Source organism: Balaenoptera borealis (assembly GCF_965194805.1).
Source record: "Balaenoptera borealis genome assembly, chromosome: X".
NCBI lineage: Eukaryota > Metazoa > Chordata > Mammalia > Artiodactyla > Balaenopteridae > Balaenoptera > Balaenoptera borealis.
This window is the reverse complement of record NC_138881.1, coordinates 59,317,628-59,339,334: the sequence shown is the minus strand read 5'-3', so window position 1 is coordinate 59,339,334 and position 21,707 is coordinate 59,317,628. Positions and strand designations below refer to the sequence as shown.

Genomic DNA, 21,707 nt, shown 5'->3' with positions numbered 1-21,707 from the left:
CAAATCCACTCAACATTTTTCAGACTCAACCCTAGAAGTGCTGTTACATATGCAATTGACGTTCACTTTTCCTTGAAATTCTCTAAGCCCAAGCTTCTACAGCACCACTCTCCACTTTTTCTTGGTACTGCACCTCTTTCTTTGGCCGTTAGTTCATTCAACAGATATTTACTGAGTGTTTACTATGTGCCAAGCATTATCCTACACACTGGGGATATGAGACAGACATGGTTCCTGCCTCCATGGAGCTTACAGCAATCACTTATTAGATTTAGGCCATTTTTCTTTCTGTGCCCATTTTTCTTTCTATACATACTCTTCACCTACCTCTACATGATGCCAACTGTAATAGCTTATATAGAATAAACACGGGGAAGTTAATATTGATTTATATCCTTCACGGTAATAAGGTTTTTTTTTTTTAATTTTTATTTATTTATTTATTTATGGCTGTGTTGGGTCTTCGTTTCTGTGTGAGGGCTTTCTTCTAGTTGTGGCGAGTGGGGGCCACTCTTCATCGCGGTGCGCGGGCCTCTCACTATCGCGGCCTCTCTTGCTGCGGAGCACAGGCCCCAGACGCGCAGGCTCAGTAGTTGTGGCTCACGGGCCCAGTTGCTCCGCAGCATGCGGGATCTTCCCAGACCAGGGCTCGAACCTGTGTCCTCTGCATTGGCAGGCAGATTCTCAACCAATGCGCCACCAGGGAAGCCCGGTAATAAGGTTTTGTTTTGTTTCTCCTGGCACCACAAAAAATACACTGCCTTGACAATACATTACAGACACTCCTAGGCTGACAGAAAGCCTATTTTTCTATATCTCCTTTTTCTTTTAATAAATAATAATTTTTATTTTCCCAAATGCTGTTTTTGGAAATGTGGGCTTTGTTGTAGCCTTAACACTTTCTGGTGCATATTTGTTTTCTAGCATATTATAATATCTCGCTCACCATAAGTACAGGACTTTCAGTGAGATGATGCCTTGTAACAGATTGCTATATCACTATTTACTAGCTCAATACAGTACATAAGAGAAGAGGGCTAGTAACTTATGGACATCTTATGTCTATTCCCTATCAAACTTAAGCAGATAATGAATTCTTGAACAACAAACAAGTATTCTCACAGAAATGAAATGTCAAAAGACAATTACCACTGGGCAATCTCCCTCTACTTCAACCACAGTATTTATTTATATATACATACACACACACACACACACACACACACACACACACATTTTATTGAGGTATAGTTGATTTATATATTAGTTTCAGGTGTATAACATAGTAATTCAAAATTTTTATCGATTATACTCCATTTAATTCAAAATTTTTATCGATTATACTCCATTTAATTATAAAGTATTGGCTGTATTCCCTGTGCCATACAATATATCATTGTACCCTTTTTATACATAGTAGCAGCCACAGTATTTTTTTAAAATTGAAGTACAATTGATTTACAATGTTGCGATAGTTTCAGGTGTACAGCAAAGTGATTCCATTATACATCTATATATATCTATTCTTTTCAGATTCTTTTTCATTATAGATTATTACAAGATATTGAATATAGTTCCCTGTACTATACAGTAGGTCCTTGTTGATTATCTATTTTATATACAGTAGTGTGCATCTGTTAATCCCAAACTCCTAATTTATCCCTCCCCCCACCTTCCCCCTTTGGTAATTGTAAATTTGTTTTCTATGTCTGTGAGTCTATTTCTGTTTTGTAAATAAGTTCTTTTGCATCATTTTTTTAGATTCCACATATAAGTGATATCATACGATATTTGTCTTTCTCTGTCTGACTTACTACATTTAGTATGATAATCTCCAGGTCCATCCCATGTTGCTACAAATGGCATTACTTCATTCTTTTTTATGGCTGAGTAATATTCAATTGTGTGTATGTATGTGTGTATATATATATTACATCTTCTTTACCCATTCATCTGTTGATGGACATTGCTTCCATGTCTTGGCTATTGTAAATAGTGCTGCTATAAACATTGGGGTGCATGTATCTTTTTTTTTTTTCTCGCTGTGCCGTGCAGCATATGGGATCTTAGTTCCCCAACAAGGGATTGAACTCATGCTCCCTGCAGTGGAAGCGTGGAGTCTTAACCACTGGACCACCAGAGAAGTCCCCTTGCATGTATCTTTTTGAATTAGAGTTTTCATCTTTTCCAGATAAATGCCCAGGAGTGGAATTGCTGGATCATATGGTAACTCTATTTTTAGTTTTTTTTAAGGAACCTCCATACTGTTCTCCATAGCAAGCAGCCACAGTATTTTTAAAAGCAAAGTAGAAATCCAATTTAGATTTTTTTTCCAGAAACATTCAAAATGATATTCAGTTCACTCTTTTGCCTTTTTGAGTCACATATGAACAGATTTTACTTAAACAAGATCACATACTTAGATGAATGAAAAATTGTCCATAATATAATGTCAACTGAAAAACGAAAATTGTAGAACAGAATATATGCTTTCATTTGTCAAAAAAAGAAAAAGTATATGGTGTGTACAGAAAAAGGCCCAGAATGCTTCACACCAAAACTAACACTACTCTGGAGAATGGGATGGGTAAAGGAGAAGGACAGGGAGATTTTTCCTTTTCACTATATACAATTCTATATGGTTTGCTTTTTTTAAATGCACATGTAACTTTTTTATGATGGAAAATTTTAGTTTAAGTTATATACCTGAATTTTACAGAAATAATTTGGCAAAGATTTTAAAACACTGATAATCTCCAGTGTTGGACAGGCTGTAGGGAAACAGGCATTCTCCTTCACTGTTATTTTTATTATAAACAGGTATGGCCCTTTTGGAACACAATTTTAGAACATCTATCGAAATTTCCTACAAAAATATTCCTACAAATGTGCAAGGATATCAATTATGATATATATATATATATATTTATGCTATGGAATGTATTAAAAAGAATGATAGAGATCTCTATGTACTAACAATAAGACAGGATCAGTAAAGATGTCAATTCTCCCCTAATTGATCTATAGGTTTAACTCAATTCCTATCAAAATCGCAGCAAGACTTTTTTGTAGATATAGACAAGATTCTTCTAACATTTACGTGGAAAGGCAAAAGAATAAGAAAACAATTTAGAAAAAGAATAAAGTGAAAGGAATCACTCTACCTGATGATAAGACTTACTACATAGCTACAGTAATCACGGCAATGTGCAGAGGGACAGATACATAGGTCAGCGGAACAAAGTAAACCCAGAAACAGACCCACACATTTAACTGATTTTTTACAAAGGTGCTCACAGCAACTCACTGGAGTAAGAACAGTCTTCTCAACAAACAATAATGGACCAATTGGACATCCACAGGCAAAAAGAAAATGAACCTCAACCTAAATCTCATGCCATATATAAAAATAAATTCAAAATGGGTCATGGGGCTTCCCTGGTGGCGCAGTGGTTAAGAATCTGCCTGCCAATGCAGGGGACACGGATTCAAGCCCTGGTCCGGAAAGTTCCCACATGCCGTGGAGCAACTAAGCCCATGCGCCACAACTACTGAGCCCACGCGCCACAACTACTGAAGCCCGCGTGCCTAGAGCCTGTGCTCTGCAACAAGAGAAGCCACCGCAATGAGAAGCCTGCGCACCGCAACAAAGAGTAGCCCCCGCTTGCCACAACTAGAGAAAGCCCGCATGTAGCAATGAAGACCCAACGCAGCCAAAAATAAATTAATTAATTAATTTTTTAAAAAATGGATCATGGATTTAAATGTACAACAATAAGAGAAAACCTTTGTGACCTTGGGTTAAGCAAAGACTTCTTAGAGACATACCGGAAGCACAGTCCAAAAAGAAAAAATTGATAAATTGGATTTCATCAAAATTAAACATTTATGCTCTTCCAAAGTTACTGTCAAAAGACTGAAAAGAAAAGACACAGGCTAGAAAAAAATCTTTGTAAATCATGTATCTAGGGACTTCCCTGGTGGTGCAGTGGTTAAGAATCCGCCTGCCAATGCAGGGGACATGGGTTCGAGCCCTGGTCTGGGAAGACCCCACATGCCGCGAAGCAACTAAGCCCGTGCGCCACAACTACTGAGCCTGTGCTCTAGAGCTCGTGAGCCACAACTACTGAGCCTGTGTGCCACAACTACTGAAGCCCGCGTGCTGCAACTGCTGAAGCCTGTGAGCCTAGAGCCTGTGCTCCACCAACAAGAGAAGCCACTGCAATGAGAAGCCCGCGCACCGTAACGAAAGAGTAGCCCCCGCTCGCCGCAACTAGAGAAAGCCCACGAGAAGCAATGCAGACCCAACGCAGCCAAAAAAAAAAATCATATATCTAATCATATATCTAATAAAGGGCGTACCTATAAAGAACCCTCAAAACTCATTAATCATAAGAAAACAACGCAATTAAAACCAGGGCAAAGAAATGAACAGACACTTCACCAAAGAAAATATATGGATGGCAAATAATCACATGAAAAGATGTTTAACATCAACAGCCATGAGGGGAATGCAAAGTAAAAACACAATGAGATAGATGAATGAATACAATTTTTTAAAATAGTGGTAATACTAAATACTGCAGAGAAACGATGATTCATACATTGTTGGTGGGAATGCAAAGTGGTATGGGCACTCTGGAAGAGTACAGCAGTTTCTCACAAAACCACACATGCATCTACCATCATATTCTTAAGCATTTATCCCAGAGAAATGAAAATTTATATTCACACAAAATCCTGTACACTAATGTTCACAGCAGCTTTATTCATAATAGCAAAATACTGGAAAACTGAATGTCTTTCAATGATTGAATGGTTGAACAAACTCTAGTGAGATGGAACACTACTCAACAATTTAAAAAATTAACTACTGACACACACAATAATCTGGATGGATCTCAAGAGAATTATATTTAGTGAAAAAAATCAATCTCAAAAATATTATATTATTCTTTATATAACATGCTCAAGTTTCAAAACTATAGAGATGGAGAAGAGCAAAGAGGTTGCCAGGGAACAAGGAGAACGGTGGGTGCACGTGGAGGGACATGGAGGCAAAGGGGTAGCGTCAGGGAGTTCTTTTGTGATGACAGACCAGTTCTAAACCTTGATGGTGGTGGTGGTGGTGTGATGGCATAAAACTGCATAAAACTATACACATGCACAAATGAATATACATTTTTTTAAAGGTGCAAATTGAATAAGGTCTGTAATCTAGTTAATGGTAATGCATCAATATCAATTTCCTGATTTTGATATTGAACCACAGCTATGTAAGATGTCACCATTGGAGGAAGGTGGGTGAAGGGTATATAGGACTCTACACTATTTTTGTAATTTCTTGAGTCTAAAATTATTTCAAAATGGAAGCTTAAAAAAGAGGATCAGGATATATTCATGAGCAAAGAGAGCAACTTACAGAATAATTATCTATAAAAATGACAATTTTTGTAAAAAAAACCCCAAAAGTTAAAAACTATTTATGTGTAATTACTTAACATGTTTTGTATAAGTACAGAAAAAAGTATAGACAGATATACGCCAAACTGTTACCTCTAGGGAATAAAACTATGGGAGATAGGAGCGGGAGGGCAGGAACAAGTGTTTGTTTGTTTTTTTTTCCCAGGAGAAGGATGGATTTACCACTTGCAGCAAGTAAGGAGAACACTGGGGATCTTTCCCAAAGCAGTGTCTCCGGAAGAAGCTTTAATATTTAATTCTATCTATTTCTGTATTGTTTGACCTTTTTGTAAGTATGAATTATTAAAGAGGTCTATCTGACAGGAATGTGAATGATAGGTTAGAAAGAGATAAGTCTAAAGGCTGGGACACTGGCCAGGTGACTACTTATTGTAATAATTTAGGCAAAATATAATGAGGGTTTTAGTGATATGCTGGAAGTTGGGGATTTATTCAAGGGAAAGAATCAAAAATAACTCTGAGGTTTCCAGATGTAGCTACTCAGTGACGCTAGTACCTCATTCAACCCAGATTGGAAACAGTAAAGGAGTGAGTCAAGTAAAGGACAGAGGGAGAAAACTGGAATAGAGAAAGGTTGGAAGAACACTCAGTTTGAAGCATGTTTCAAGTTCCACTGGGACATCCAACAGGAAATGTTCAGCAGGTGGTTGGGATATATATAGATCTTTCCCCAGAATAGAGTTGAGAGTCATCAGGGAAGAGGTAGTAATTAAAGTTGTAGGAACAGGCAGAAGAACATTCAGTAAAGGAGATTGAAAAGGAATGGTCAAAGAGGTAGGAGGAAAGTAAGAGCTGAAAGTTGTTATGAAGCCAATCATACTACAGTTTCAAGGAAGAAAGGGTCAGTAATGTCAAATACTGGGGTGAGGTCAAGATAAGGACTTGAAAAGTGCCCACTATACCAGGCAATTATGTAATACTGTTCACTTGGTATGCCGGGCAGGGTAGAACCAGATTAAAGCTAAGTGAGGCATGAATGGCAGGTAAAGAATAGGAGAGAGACGTTACATATTCGTTTAAAAGAAAAAAGAAAAGAAAAGAAAAAAAAAGAAATCCTCATCCATGCTACAACATGGATGGTTGAACCTTGGAAACATTATGCAAAGTGAAATACAAGCCAGACACAAAAGGACAAATATTCTATGTACTGTATGATTCCATTCATATGAGGTACCTAGAAGAGGCAAATTCACAGACAGAAAGTAGAATAGAGGTTACCAAGAACTGGGGGAATGGGAGAATGTGGTGACTGTTTAATGAGTACTGAGTTTCTGTCTGGGATGATGAAAAGGTTCTGGAAATTGATAGTGGTGATGGTTGCACAACACTGTGAGTGTACTTAATGCCACTGAATTGTAAACTTAAAAATGGTTAAAAAAGGTAAATTGTTATGTTGTGTAGATTTTACCATTTTTATGATCAAAAGAGATTTTATTCTCTTCAGTGATGTGAGAGACTTAACCTGTATGTAGGAATACTTATATCTTGGCCCCAATCTAAGGAGAGTCATTGACAAAAAAAAACAAAGAACCTTAATATTTATTAATGGCCAAACTTACAGAGTAGTCTCAAGGACAGACTTAAAAACTAGTATACAGAAATACTTTAAGCATTATATTAACCTATGAACAATACTATTCTTCAAACTGATTGAAACCTTTAGATTTAATAATCACTTTGGGGGCGGGGAGCACATGTACAACAGTAGCAAAACTTTTAAATTAACTAGGAATAGGGACTTCCCTGGTGGTGCAGTGGTTAAGAATCCTCCTGCCAATGCAAGGGAAACAGGTTCGATCCCTGGTCCGGGAAGATCCCACATGCCGTGGAGCAACTAAGCTCGTGCGCCACGACTACTGAGCCCACGCACCGCAACTACTGAAGCCCACGTGCCTAGAGCCCATGCTCTGCAACAAGAGAAGCCACTGCAATGAGAAGTCCGCGCACCGCAACGAAGAGTAGCCCCTGCTCGCTGAAACTAGAGAAAGCCCACGTGCAGCAACGAAGACCCAATGCAGCCAAAATTAAAATAAATTTATAAATTAATTAATTAATTAATTAACTAGGGAAAAACTCAACAAGAAAAAAGTAGATGCTCAATAGCAACAAAAACTATAAAACATATAGAAATAAACAAAAGATGCCTAGAAATTATACAAAAAACCTAGAAGTTTTTGTTGCGGGAGGTAAAAGAAAATGTGAACAAATGAAGAAACATGAGCTCCTAGATGAAGAAACGTATTATTATAAAGATATACACTCTCTTCAAATTAATCCACAAATTAAAATGTCAATATTATCTACCTACCTACCTATCTATTTATGGACAAGATAGAATCTAACAAAAATGATCCTAGAGTGTATTTAGGATACTTGGGTGAAGATAGTCTAGCAGAGGAATTTAAAATTATAAAGTCTGAATGATGATCACAGTGATACTATCTGGTGGTAACAGTGCAGATTGGATAAACAAACACATAAAACAAAACAGAAAGCTCCAAAATAGGTTCAAGAATATATATAAGAATTCAGTATATGATAAAGGTGGTATTTTGTACTAATGTAGAAAAGGATAGTCTATTCCATAAATACAACTTGGACACTGGCTGATCCTTTGGAAGAGAAAATAAGTTAGATATTTACCTTATACCTTAGATTCTATTTATAAAAATCAATAAACATTCAAACGTTTAAAATGTTATATGTATTAGAAAAAAATACAGTTGGATATCTTGGGGGTAGGGAAGGTCTCTTAAACAATTATACCAAAGATAGAAATCATAAAGGCAAAGACTGATAAATGTAACTACATAAAAATGAAGTTTCTGTATGTCAGAAAATACCATAAACCTAAAAGACCTCTGGGCATGATAGAGTAACTGCTATTGGACTAGTCTTCCCACTGTAACCGGAAAACTGGAAAAAACATGAAACAACTGTTTCCAACCAGGAAGTATAGGACTGTGATTCTTGGGAGAAAGGAAATAAAGGAAGTGAGCCCTACAATTGTCCTTGGCTTTCTGCCAAACCCAAGAAAAGCACAGCAGTCTCGCTAAGCCATAGAGCCAGATAGTGGAGTCTGAGGAGGCTAAAACAGCTGTAAATTGCAGGACAGATCTGGAGAGAAGAGAACTCCACAGAAAAATAACCTAAGATCTTCAGAAAGGCTCTCTTGAGTCTTCAGCTGAATACTAAGCTGCACACGTACATGACAAAACTCCGGAAAGAGTCCTATAAGCAGAACAACTATTAGAGCTCACACAGGGTTGGGAATTACTCAAACAAAAGTGTAGGAAAAAACTACCCTAGAGATTTTTTGGGTAAATTTATTTTTTATCTAATCTAGATTGTAGGGTCCTATTGAGCATTCTAAAACATCAGGCACTCAGATTTTATGATATATCATCTACTTATTGTAGGTAAGATGGCTTCTTCTTGGAGTTGACTTTTTGGTTTGAAGAACACCGGAGGAGGAACTTGCTAGGAAATTCTTTGGGAAAAGGGATTTCGTCATGAATAGCTCGGCATAATCTATTGGTACAGACTATGCAGTTTACCTTAAATTTAAATCAAACGTTAAGTATTAAGGCCTCTGCCAACTACTTAAGACTTTGTGGCTTTGTTAAGACCAGTAAAAAATGTGGGCTGTGTTTTTCAGATAGGATTTCTTTATCTGTATGACTCTCTCACTGACATGGAATGTTGTGTGCCTTTTAAGACTACTGCAAATAGTTCCAATCCCAAGTTTTGGGTTTCCTTGATTATTAACATTCCTTCAAATGTAATTTGAACATGAACAGAGGCTCTGAGATTGATTCAGTACCTATGTGGTATCTGGAAGGCCTAAAGGCCTAAACTCCGATATCAGTGTGCAGTCCATCACCACCACCTCAAGTACAAGACTGTGTCCTCCAATGTGTACTGCATACTTCCAGGTGCAGTTTCATCTGGAGTATTACTTATCTTCCACTTGTTGCCCGATGATAACCTTAGTGTTAAGCATTCTAGCTACGTACAATATAGCTCATGTGTCATATACATGATAATACGGGATATGTCAATGAAGGTATATAAAATGCTATGGAAATACGCCACTATGCAGTGTGATATTATGTGTGAAGGATCTGAATGGAAAGAGTCAAAATAATGTTAACTAGAGATACCATTCTACTAATTTTGGTTAGTAAAATTTTTTGAAATAAAAATTTTAAAGCAGGGAATAGATTCCACATGGACTTTGTTACTGTTAATTAGAAACAGGCAGGTTCGTATCTGGCCAAACCAACACAGTTTTAAACAAAAGTATTATTTTGTGTATAGTACCTGATGGTAGGAAACATCTCATATGTGCCTTCAACTCCATGATGGGTGTCCTATTAGTATAAAAAATGTGACATTTCTTATCTCATGACACCACTTACCCTTACAGCCCTATTCAGAGGTTTCTTACACTCTCGCCCACTGGTTAAGGATGTGGGGAAGACAGCCTTCCAGGCTGTCCACTGCTGCTACCAAATTATTATTTACTTCCCCTTGGGGAAAAGAAAAAAATCCCTCCTACTTTGAGGCTTGTTCTCTACTATGCCAGAGGTTGAAAACCAGCTGCCTTGGAGCCAGATTTGGCCTGCAGATAGATGTTTTTATTTGGCTTGCACAGTTAAAAAAAATTTTTTTAACTATTTTGCAAATACGAAAAAATTGGGAAATGTCATACACACACAAATCCAGATTTTCAGCTTCTCCTGAAAAATTAAGATACCTAGTGACACTGGATACTCATCTCCTTAGGAAAACAATCAGATGTAGTAAAGTACAAGCCTCTTTAGATGGAATATGTACTCTTCCAGTTTACCACAATCCACACCTGGCCCACCTCACTCATTTACATTACTTGCCTGGCCCCTATAGGCCACTTGAGTCTGAGATCTTTGCTCTTCACCTTTACTCACCATCATTAACCTACTCACATTCACCAAGGACTTGCACACCTGGCACAATCTTCTTGGCTCCAAATCCCTCCCCATCATGGTGGGTTACTCTAACGTTCACATGTACCACCCATCCAAAATCCTTGCAAATCTTCATGCCAATGGTTCGCATCTCCACTCCAGCCAAACATATCCACGACTATATCCAGAATGTTGTCTTTACTAAAAACTGCTTCACCTCTGAAAGTTTCAATGCCAATATACTACACTTCCTTATCACAGCCTTGTATCTGTCCAGTTTTTTCATTCTCTCTCTCTGATCTCAAGGAAACTTGCATCCCCATTAACTCCTGTCTCTATCAAGCCTCTCCTGGCTTTAGTTCAAAAACTAAGGCAATGTGTAGCAGTATACTGAAGAAAGCTATAGGATCACTGTCATTTATCTTTCTTCATCAGCAGTTTTACTTGAAGATGGAGGTGAGAGTGGGGGTGGGGGAGGGGGAGGATATAAAATAATTTGGTAAGAAATTTGAAACATGTTAAAGTACAAAGAGATTTCGCCTAATACAAAATCAGTATAAATTTAAAAGATAAAACATGAATTGCCAAAGAAACTTCAAGCTTTTGTAGAGCTGCTTTGGGATAGTCCCCCTAAACTAGAGGCTATGTAGTCATAATCCTCTGCTATAAAGGGACCTTTGGTGACAAAGTTTGAGAAGCTCAACCATCAACTCTTTTTTTCTTGCTAACACTATCAATTCCCGATCTTTGTGACACATCCAGAAACAAAATCCCAATCCTGAATCAATTCTACCATCTGCCTTGTTTCCTCACGTGGTTTGATGAGCACTGACAAGTTACCCAACTGTGCCAATTGATGCTGTTATAAAAATGAATGATCTCCAACTTCAGCTGGACCCTCAAAGGCTGCTCAATGTTTCTGAAATGTCTCTAAGTCAGCTCCTTTTCAAATTTCCTACAACAGATAATTCAAACCCTTATCTACATTTCTCTTCAAATTCTCTCTCCCAACCACCTCACCCACTCTTAGCAAAAGACCCCGTTTCCTACTTTGCAGAGAAAATGAGAGGCTACTGGGCAGAAACTTTCTCAATGTTTATATTCCCATTCTCATAGGGATCCTATCTTATATTCTTAATTTTCTTCTCTTTCACCTATACAAACGTCCCCTCTGTCCAAATGCCTTCGTCCCCTCCAAAACATTGATTACAGTCTTCCATCTTCCCTTCACGGGCAAATTTCAGTCTCCACTTAATTCTCACTCATTTATATCTTCTGTAGTCTGGCTTTTGATTCTACCACTGCACTGAAATAGCTCTTCTAATGACCGTTCTCTTTGGTCTTCTCCGTAGCACTTCACCTGTTGGCCATTTTCCTCTTCTCTTGGTTTCCAGGACATTACTCTCTTCTGGTTTTCCTTCTTTCACTCTGGTCACTCCTCAGTATTCTCCACCTGATCCCTTAAATGTTGATTTGGTATTTGTCGAGTATATTCTCATCCTACATTCTCTCTTAACAGTGGTTCTTAACTTTTTTGGGTCACATACAACTTTGGTAATATGATAAAGCTATGGTCTGAAAAACATACAACCATATTTCACCTACAGCATCAGGGGGTTCAAGGAATGTACCCTACTCCCTATTTGAGCTCATCCACTTATATTTTTATATGCTGATGATTTGAAAAAAATATCCATATGTACAAATAGTACAGACTTCTCTTCTGAGCTTTGGACCTCTATATAGCTAACTACCTACTGAAAGTCTTCACTTGGATGTCCTATCTCAATACAAGATAGCCCAAATTGAACTCTACCACTTTTCTCCAAAACCACTCCTCCTGTATTTCCTATTACAGTCAGCCCTCTGTATCCACAGGTTCTGCAACCATGGAAATCAACCAACTGTAGATTGAAAATATTTGCAAAAAAAATTCCAGAAAGTTCCAAAGAGCAAAACTTGATTTTTCTGCACACTGGCAACTATTTACATTGTATTTATAACTACTTACACAGCATTTACATTGTATTGGGTATTGTAGGTAATCTAGAGATGATTTAAAGTATATGGGAGAAAAAAAAAAAAAAGTATATGGGAGGATGTGTGTAGGTTATATGCAAATACTATGCCATTTTATATAAGTGACTTGAGCAACTGTAGATTTTGGTATCCATGGGAGTCACGGAACCAATCCCCCGCAGATATCAAGGGACAACTGTATTAGTCAATGGCACCACCAGTTTGCCCAAGTCAGAATTCTGAATGTCATCTGACTTATCCATCCTTCCAAAAAACGGAAATTTCTTTATTTTTAATTACAAAAGTATTTCATGCTCAATTAAAAAAATTCAAACACCTAAGTACAAAAAAGTATAAAGTGAAGATTATCCTCCACCTCTCCCTTTAGTAATTCTACTCTGTGACAACAATTGAACAAAATAGTGACTGAGCCCTTTAGATGGGGGATGTGCTCTCCAGTTCATCCATTCCTACTGAGCCTGTTTTACCCATTTATGTTACCTGTCTGGCCTCCATAGGATCTGAATTTGCAACTCCTTCTGTAAATACTGTTGAGTGATCTAGTTTTCAACAGTACATATCTTGGATATATTCTGATATCAGCATATGTAAGGTACAGCTTTATTTGTTAGCTAATCTACCATTCTGATGGCTAAACAGTATTCTGTCATATAGATGTACCGTAATTTAACCAATTTCCTATTGTTGGATATTTAGAACGCTCCTATATTTTTGCAATTACAAACAATGCTTCAATTACAAACATATGTACATTTGTACGTATGCCTTTGCAAACCTGTGTGGAGTATTCCTTTGAGAGATGAACTTGCTTAGTCAAAGGGAATACACATTTATAGTCCTCTAAAAAGTTTGTACTGATTTATGTTCTCACCAAGAGCATAAGAGTACTTGGCATCATTTTGAATTCTCCCTGTCCTTTACCCATACCCTCAACTTCCAACCATTTATGAAGGTATCAATCCTACTTCCTCAATATCTCTACCATCTGTCCCCATCTTTCCATTCTTATTGCTACTTAACTTAGTTCAAGCTCTCAGTACTTTTAACTTGGACTGCTGTCAATAGTTTCTTTACTGGTCTCCATATTTCATTTCCCTTCCTATCTATTCTTCAGATAGCTTCCAGAATGATCTTACTAAAATACCTGTTATGGTGGTCTGTCCTTTTAAAGGCATACTAGGCCTTTCATTACTTGGCCCCATCTAACTTTAAAAACTAATCTCTTAACACCAAAACTAGCTCCCACTTTGCACCCTAGCCAAACTCAACTATTTGCACTGCCCTATCCAAGGCACTCTCATCTTTTTAGCATTTGCACTCTCTACCTGGAACTTCTTCCCCACCCTTCTCCACTTGACTATTTGCTTGGCACAGCAGGTGCTCACTAAAGAATTAGCTACAATAATCATCATCCTTCAAAATTTAGCTCAAAAATCACCTCCTCATGAAAGAGTTTCCTGCCTTCCATACCAGTAGAAAACTTGAAAAGATGAAAATGAAGGCAACCGCAACCTTACATCTCAGAAATAATCACTTATCACCAGCACGTCTTTTTTCTATGTATCTTTTCTTAAAAGCATAACTGAGATGACATAAAGTTATGTGTTCTGCTTTTCTCACTTAACATTCTAAGCACTTTTGTCATTAGTTTGTTTTTTTTAACACCTTTATTGGAGTATAATTGCTTTACAATGGTGTGTTAGTTTCTGCTTTACAACAAAAAAATATGGAACGCTTCACGAATTTGCGTGTCATCCTTGCGCACGGGCCATGCTAATCTTCACTGTATCGTTCCAATTTTAGTATATGTGCTGCCAAAGTAAGCACTGTCATTAGTTTTCAAAATAAGCTTTCAATCTTTACATAGCAATCCATCATACAGGTGGCACAATAACTAGTCATTCCCTTTACATTAACCGTTCAGGTTATTTCTAATTAATATAAATGACATTATCATGAACAGCTTTGTCTATATCTCTGATTAGGATAGATTATCCTACCACGTGCTAAGCACTTACATGCATTATTTTATTTAATCCTCACGATAGCCCTCTGAGGAGGGTATTATTATTTTCCCCATTTTACAGAAAAGAAAGCAGAGTCTAAGTTACTTGTCCAAAGTCACAGTGCTATGAAGTGGTGGGGCCAATATTCAAATTCAAGTCTACCTGACTATAAAGTCTGTTCACTTAACTATTTTTAAGTCTCAATGCTGTCAAAGAGCTTTCTAAAAATGTCTAACAATGTTACACTGCCAACAGCATATGTGAGAGTACCTGTCTCACTAGCATTTTGAATACTTCCATTAAAAAAGAAATTGAAAAAAAAAAAGAGAAATTGAGCTCATCTAATAGGCAAAAAAATGGTCTGTTTCAATTTGCATTTCTTTGATTACTAGGTACAACTGAATATTCATTTTCACTTGGTATTTAATTTTTGTCTTCTGTGATTTGTCCATCTGCCCTCTTCTCATTTCAATTAGCATCTTCTGGGTTTTTCTTGTTGCCTTACATAAGCTCCTCATAAATCTGCCCTCTATCTTCAGGCAGCCATTACCAGGCCAAGCATCCTCTCTGTAACACTCTTGCTTGCTTATTACTTGTTATACTCATTTTTAGACACCTGTGAGCCTGCCAACTTCTATTACCAGAATTTTGGCTGATTAGCTTTAGGTGCTTTCAGGAGACAATAATGGAGAAATAAATGACCTGACAGAAGTCATTTCCACTTTCCAATCAGCAGTAAGAAGGGCACAAGGGACGATGCAGATTCTTTTAACGCAACCCAGATGGAACAAAAGTGGAAGGCTCATCTCCTACAACTTCTCTTTTTTTTTTTTTTAAATTTATTTATTTTATTTATTTATTTTTGGCTGTGTTGGGTCATCGCTGCTGCGCGCGGATTTTTCACTAGTTGCGGCGAGCGGGGGCTACTCTTCGTTGCGGTGCGCGGGCTTCTCATTGCGGTGGCTTCTCCTGTTGCGGAGCACGGGCTCTAGGCATGTGGGCTTCAGTAGTTGTGGCTCACAGGCTCTAGAGCACAGGCTCAGTAGTTGTGGCGCACGGGCTTAGTTGCTCCGCGGCATGTGGGATCTTCCCGGACCAGGGATCGAATCCGTGTCCCCTGCATTGGCAGGCGGATTTGCAACCACTGCGCCACCAGGGAAGCCCTCCTACCACTTCTCTTAATGAAATATATAGGTTCTAGTCAAGTACAGTTCCTTGAACTTGCCCTGTTCTTTCATTCCTCCATGATATTCTATTCACTATACCCAGAATACCCATTTCCTCATCTGTCTTTCTGGTTGTCCCCTCCGTCACCTCCTCTTTCTAATTCTCTGTCCCTTCTATCTGGCAAACTTAACAGCCACACTACTTGGGTTCCTGAATATTGTGCAGAAAAGTCATACAATCAGGTGGATTTTTAGCTGAGACCTCAGTATGCTAGGCAATTCTCTCAAATGCCCTTAGCTCCCTCTTCCGTTTTGCTTCAGGAGTTATTTGGGATTGTCATTTTGCTGCCTAATTCTTTCAACGTTTTTCCATTTAGGATAATGTAAAAGCTCTTAAGTATGACACACGGCATACACTAGGCCCTCTTATGATTTGACACCTGTCTACTTCTCTATATATAACCAGTCATTCATCAACATGTACACTTAACTGCAACCCCAATAACTTGTTTCTTAAACCCAAGATGTAATTTCAGGTCCCTGTGCCTTCATATATTGCTCTTCTCCCTGCCTAGAACCCTTTCTCCTCATTTTTTGGTTAGCAAACTCCATTGATCTTTAGAACTCAGCTTAAGAAAACTCCCTTCCCGAAAGCTTCCTCTAATCCCACTCTGATTTAGATATCCTGTTTCTGTTTTCCTTTGGCACTCTGTGAATGCATCTAGCATAATACTTAAGTTCTGTAATTTTTCTTTTCTGTTTTCCCAACTAAACTATAACCAATTTGGAGGCAGAGAACATATCTAATTTGACTTTATATTTGTAACATCTATCAGTGCCAACACATATTAGGTGCTCAACTGATGTTCACTTAAGTGAGCCATTCAAAACTGAACTGTATTAACTTGTTTATGAAGCCTTCCCTAACCCTTAGGTGAAGGTACTCCTTCCTCTCCTCTAGGGCACTTTGTACATCCTTCTAATATAGCCCTTGCCAAGCTGCATTTTAACTGTTTCTCTTCACTGACATGAGGACAATGATATCTTTCCCACTGGTAGATTAAGTAGCTAGCACAGCACCTGAGATACATTATTCAATCATTTCACATATTGAGCAAAAACTCCATGCTCTGAGGAAGCACACCCATAGGTGAGTTTTCACATCTCATGGAAAGCAGTGATGGCCCAAAGTAATATCCATTTGATTTTTATTCTCATCTCATTTTTCGGTGCTTTCCAAAGTTTAGAAAATAAATATACGTTGTTTTTTCATCATTAAATGTTATTAGCAAACTTTACAGAACACACTAAAGTACATGCCTGTTTAAAAAAAAAATGCAGAGTAAGTCACATGACTGATTCTGCTGACTATCATGGCTCAAGCCTGCTTTATGCACTTAAATTTTAATAATGCTAACTAATGTTGGATGGATATATTGATGGAAAGAGAAAAAAAGGAGAAATACCCACCATTGTATTTAACACTGTTGGCCAGAATAAGGTTGACATCGTCTAGAAAGCTCTCCCGACTCTGATACTTGTGCTTGGAGATATTCTGTGATTAAAAGAATCAGGGACTCAGATACACAAAGTTACTTGGTTCCCAAAAGACATTTTAGACCAAATCACTCACCTTACGTATGGTCTCTAAATCCATTGGACTGACAATCACTTTGTAATAATCTGGAACAAACTTCTTATTAACTGGGTGATGAAATGGCCAAGACTAGCAAAAAGAAAGCATGAGAAATTAAATGGAAACCATTCTTTATACCAGAGATTCTCAAACTTCACTGGGTCACAAATATTCTTAAGACTCCGATAAAAGCTATGGACCCTTTTCCCAGAAAGACACATAATCATACAAAACTTTGCATATAATTTAAGGGGATTCCTTTATGGGTTCATGTGCCCTGGTAGGGTAAGGATCCCTACTCTATATTCACAATTAAAATCTCTCATTCCCTTGTCCCATGCAGAAGGTTTACACCAGGGGTCCCCAACCCCTAGGCCATGGACCGGTACCGGCCCGTGGCCTGTTAGGAACCGGGCCGCACAGCAAGAGGTGAGCGTCGGGCAGGCAAGTGAGTGAGCAAGTGAAGCTTCATCTGTATTTACAGCCACTCCCCATCGCTCGCATTACCGCCTGAGCTCCGACTCCTGTCAGATCAGCAGCGGCATCAGATTCTCACAGGAGCGTGAACCCTACTGTGAACTGCGCATGTGAGGGATCTAGGTTGCACGCTCCTTATGAGAATCTAATGCCTGATGATCTGAGGTGAAGCTGAGGTGATGATGCTAGCGCTGGGGAGTGGCTGCAAATACAGATTAGCAGATGATAATTAATGATAATTAGCAGAGAGGTTTGACTGCACAGAGACCATAATAAATCAACGGCTTGCAGACGCATATCAAAACCCTATCAGTGAGTGGCAAGTGAAAACAAGCTCAGGCCTCCCACTGATTCTGCATCATGGTGAGTTGTGTAATTATTTAATTATACATTACAATGTAATAATAATAAAGTACACAATAAATGTAATGCGCTTGAATCATCCTGAAACCGTCCCCCACCCACCATCCGTGGAAAAATTGTCTTCCACGAAACCGGTCCCTGGTGCCAAAAAGATTGGGGACTCTGGTTTATAGCGTTACTGCATACACAACATACGTCTACAACAGAAAAGGAAACTCAGTTCAGAATTCCCTAGGGAGGATCATTACAACAAAATGATACACAGAATCAACATGGTACCCCTGCCATAAAGTTGCAAGACAAAAAATGAAACAAAAAACAACAAACGCGGGACTTCCCTGGTGGCACAGTGGTTAAGAATCCGCCTGCCAATGCAGGAGACATGGGTTCGAGCCCTGGTCTGGGAAGATCCCACATGCCTCGGAGCAACTAAGCCCGTGAGCCACAAGTACTGAGCCTGCACTCTAGGGCCTGTGCGCCACAACTACTGAGCCCGTGTGCCGCAACTACCGAAGCCCGCACGCCTAGAGCCTGTGCTCCACAAGAGAAGCCACCGCAATGAGAAGCCTGCACACTGCAACAAAGAGTAGCCCCCGCTCACCACAACTAGAGAAAGCCCGCGCGCAGCAACGAAGACCCAACGCAGCCAAAAATAAATAAATAAATAAATAAATAAATAAATAAAAAGACAATGAATGCTGGGTAATTATCAAACTCTCATTTGTTAAGAAGCACCTCTAAATCCAAAACCTCCCATTAGCTGGCATCCTAATTTCTCTCCAGGGCTATTCAGGAGCATTAAAATACTGAATGCCAACAACAGGTATAAAGAACCTCTCTATATCACAGATTCCTGGCCTCTTTGATTTCAATAATGCACTCATAGAGCAAAACGGTTTCTTTTTAAAATTATATACCATGTTGAATTGACAAACACCACGCTCCAGACTCTCCAACATACATACACATGCATACATCCTTTCACCCTTTCCCCTCCCCTGTACTATCTTCACAATATTTAACACACAGACCACTTACATCTGGAACTGCCATCATTTTCTGGGTGACAATGTTGTCCAGAATAAAAGAAAATGCCACTTGGTCATCATCATCCAGCAAGGGGTTGATAGCTTTCTCTAAACGAGCCAATTTGTCTTCTTTCTGACATGAAACAAAGCAAAGGAAAGGCAGGGGTTTCCCTGAGGTATAATCACCATAGAGTATTAAGGATAATTTAAGGTTCAGTTGTCTATTGCCCTTCTCCCAAAAAGCCTAACTTTGAATTGTGGTCTATTCAGTTCCAGACAAAAAGTCCAGATAAGAGAAATAATATTCCAGTAAAAGGATCAAAAGAGATGTACTGACCAATTCCTTTAGGTATTCTATCTTCTATTCTTGTAGAACATCAAAAATATACATCCCTGGGCATCAATAGCTTAGCTCCCACAACAAACACATCTTCACCAAATTAAGTTTTAATTATCAGACTGCTTTTGCCATAAAACTATTGCTGAAAACACTGAACACATTATTGTTGAGTAGTGACTTTTGTGTAAGGGAATCTAACCCAATAAATTCATTTTAGACTGTACTAGGAAAAAGTTTGTGTGTCAACTGCTCCATATCCTCACTCACTAAAACTCAGTCTTTTGTTTTTTTGTCTTTTTAAATTTTAGCCTTTCTAAGGGAGGTATGCAGTGTTAACTAATCATGGTTTAAATCTGTATCTCCCCGGGCTTCCCTGGTGGCGCAGTGGTTGGGAGTCCGCCTGCCAGTGCAGGGGACACGGGTTCGAGCCCTGGTCTGGGAGGATCCCACATGCTGCCGAGCGGCTAGGCCCGTGAGCCACAACTACTGAGCCTGAGTGTCTGGAGCCTGTGCTCCGCAGCGGGAGAGGCCGCGACAGTGAGAGGCCCGCGCACCGTGATGAAGAGTGGCCCCCGCTCGCCGCAACTGGACAGGGCCCTTGCACAGGGACGAAGACCCAACACAGCCAAAAAATAAAAATAAATTTAAAAATTAAAAAAAAAAATTTGTATCTCCCCAATGATCAATCAAGTTGAGAATCTTTTCATGTTTACTGGCCATTTGGTTATCCTCTTTTATGGAATTTCTACTTCAATATTAACATCATCATACTTATATTTTTTAAGCCTATTAAGGTACCATTTTTTTTGTTGTTAAGAAGATGAAATACAGATAGATTATCTTTTAAAAATTAAAATTTCTCCCTGCCAAAACAGTCCCTTAGCTTCAGCTGACTTCCTGGGAAGTCAATTTCCTTGGCCCTTTCTAAAGAGTTATGTGGATTTTATATTTTAATCGTAGCCCTACTATTTAATAGCCATGATGCCCAAGACAAATTAGTTTCTTCTATGGACCTCAGTTTTTCCATCTACAAAAGGGAAGGATTAGACTACATGATTTCTAAGGTCCCCTCCAGACTCTAACGTACAAAAGACCGGCTACTCCCTCATTTCTCTACTCTTCCTTCTGTTACATTCCCTACTTCCTCAATACTGGTACCTGCCAGCTTCATTCTACTGCTTTTCTCTCATTTTAAATGTCTTACCTCTTTAAGTTTTTCATCACAGAGATCCAGCATGGATTGAGAGATCTGGGTCAATGAGTGCTTCGGCCCTAGATTACAGAGGAACAATAAAAGAGATGGGACCACTAAAAATGGGAGGCAAGAGCTACCAACACCTCTCCAGATTTTTAACTCATTTACTTAATCACCTAATATGTGCCAGGCACCAGCCTAGCTGCTGGGTTAGACAAATGTATCAGTCTTATCTCCATTTTTCAGTGCCTAACACATAGCAGATGCACAATATGGATGAATAAACTAATTTTAACTCTCTCCCTTATTTGTGTATATCCATACATAGCAGTACTACTGTCGATACTGTTGCCTTTAATACCTTGAAAATAAAACTATGGATGGGGAATGACAATTTGTTTAAGGATGGCTAAGGAGACCAATGAATGATTTATAATCTTTCCATACTTAGCATACAAAATTTGTGACTGCAATTTTTGTTTGCAGAACTCATGGTTTGTGATGTCCACCCAACATATGGCTAATCCAAAGCCTTTGTCAGAAAAGAACCTCCACCCCACCTCAGACTATTACTTTAGTTTCCCTGAAATCCGTAACAAGAGCTTCACAGAATCCTCCAACTATCTCCTACATTCCCTGCTTATGGCTACCCTAATTTAAGCTCATCATAGGGATAGTGAAAACATTTTCATGTAAAAAAACAGTAATTCTGGCTACTTCCTTTCGGTATACTTTCTTATCTTCCTCTGTCAATTCTTTCGTGTAAGTGCTCCCCAGAGCCTAAAACTCAGCTCTTTTCCCAACTACTTATTAATTAGTTAACAGGGATTTGTTTATTCATTCAACAACTGTTTAATGACTGTCTGTGATATGTTCAATGTTGAGAATAAAGGGAAAATAAGACACAGTCCCTACCTTAGAGAGTTCTTGGTTTAGTCAAAGAAAATGATACGAAAATAAAGCATTGCAAGACAGGGTGTAAGTGCTTGAAGTATCTACAGATGAAATGATATGATGTCTGGA

General features: G+C 38.6%; 1 protein-coding gene across 15 annotated transcripts in view; it reads right to left on the bottom strand.

Annotated features, from left to right (window-relative positions):
• The window catches only part of TAF1 (TATA-box binding protein associated factor 1), a 122,868-nt gene that overhangs the window by 47,253 nt on the left and 53,908 nt on the right, over window positions 1-21,707 (bottom strand). For 14 of the 15 annotated variants that reach the window (XM_082376960.1, XM_082376959.1, XM_082376950.1 and 11 more), the window contains 4 exons: window positions 20,694-20,761; window positions 19,160-19,282; window positions 17,279-17,371; window positions 17,116-17,200 (listed from right to left, as the gene is read on the bottom strand). In XM_082376960.1, coding sequence (XP_082233086.1) covers window positions 17,116-17,200; window positions 17,279-17,371; window positions 19,160-19,282; window positions 20,694-20,761 — 369 coding nt within the window. Of the gene's footprint in view, window positions 1-1,324; window positions 14,285-17,115; window positions 17,201-17,278; window positions 17,372-19,159; window positions 19,283-20,693; window positions 20,762-21,707 lie in introns of those variants that run through there. The other variant, XM_082376955.1, reaches the window with a different exon arrangement.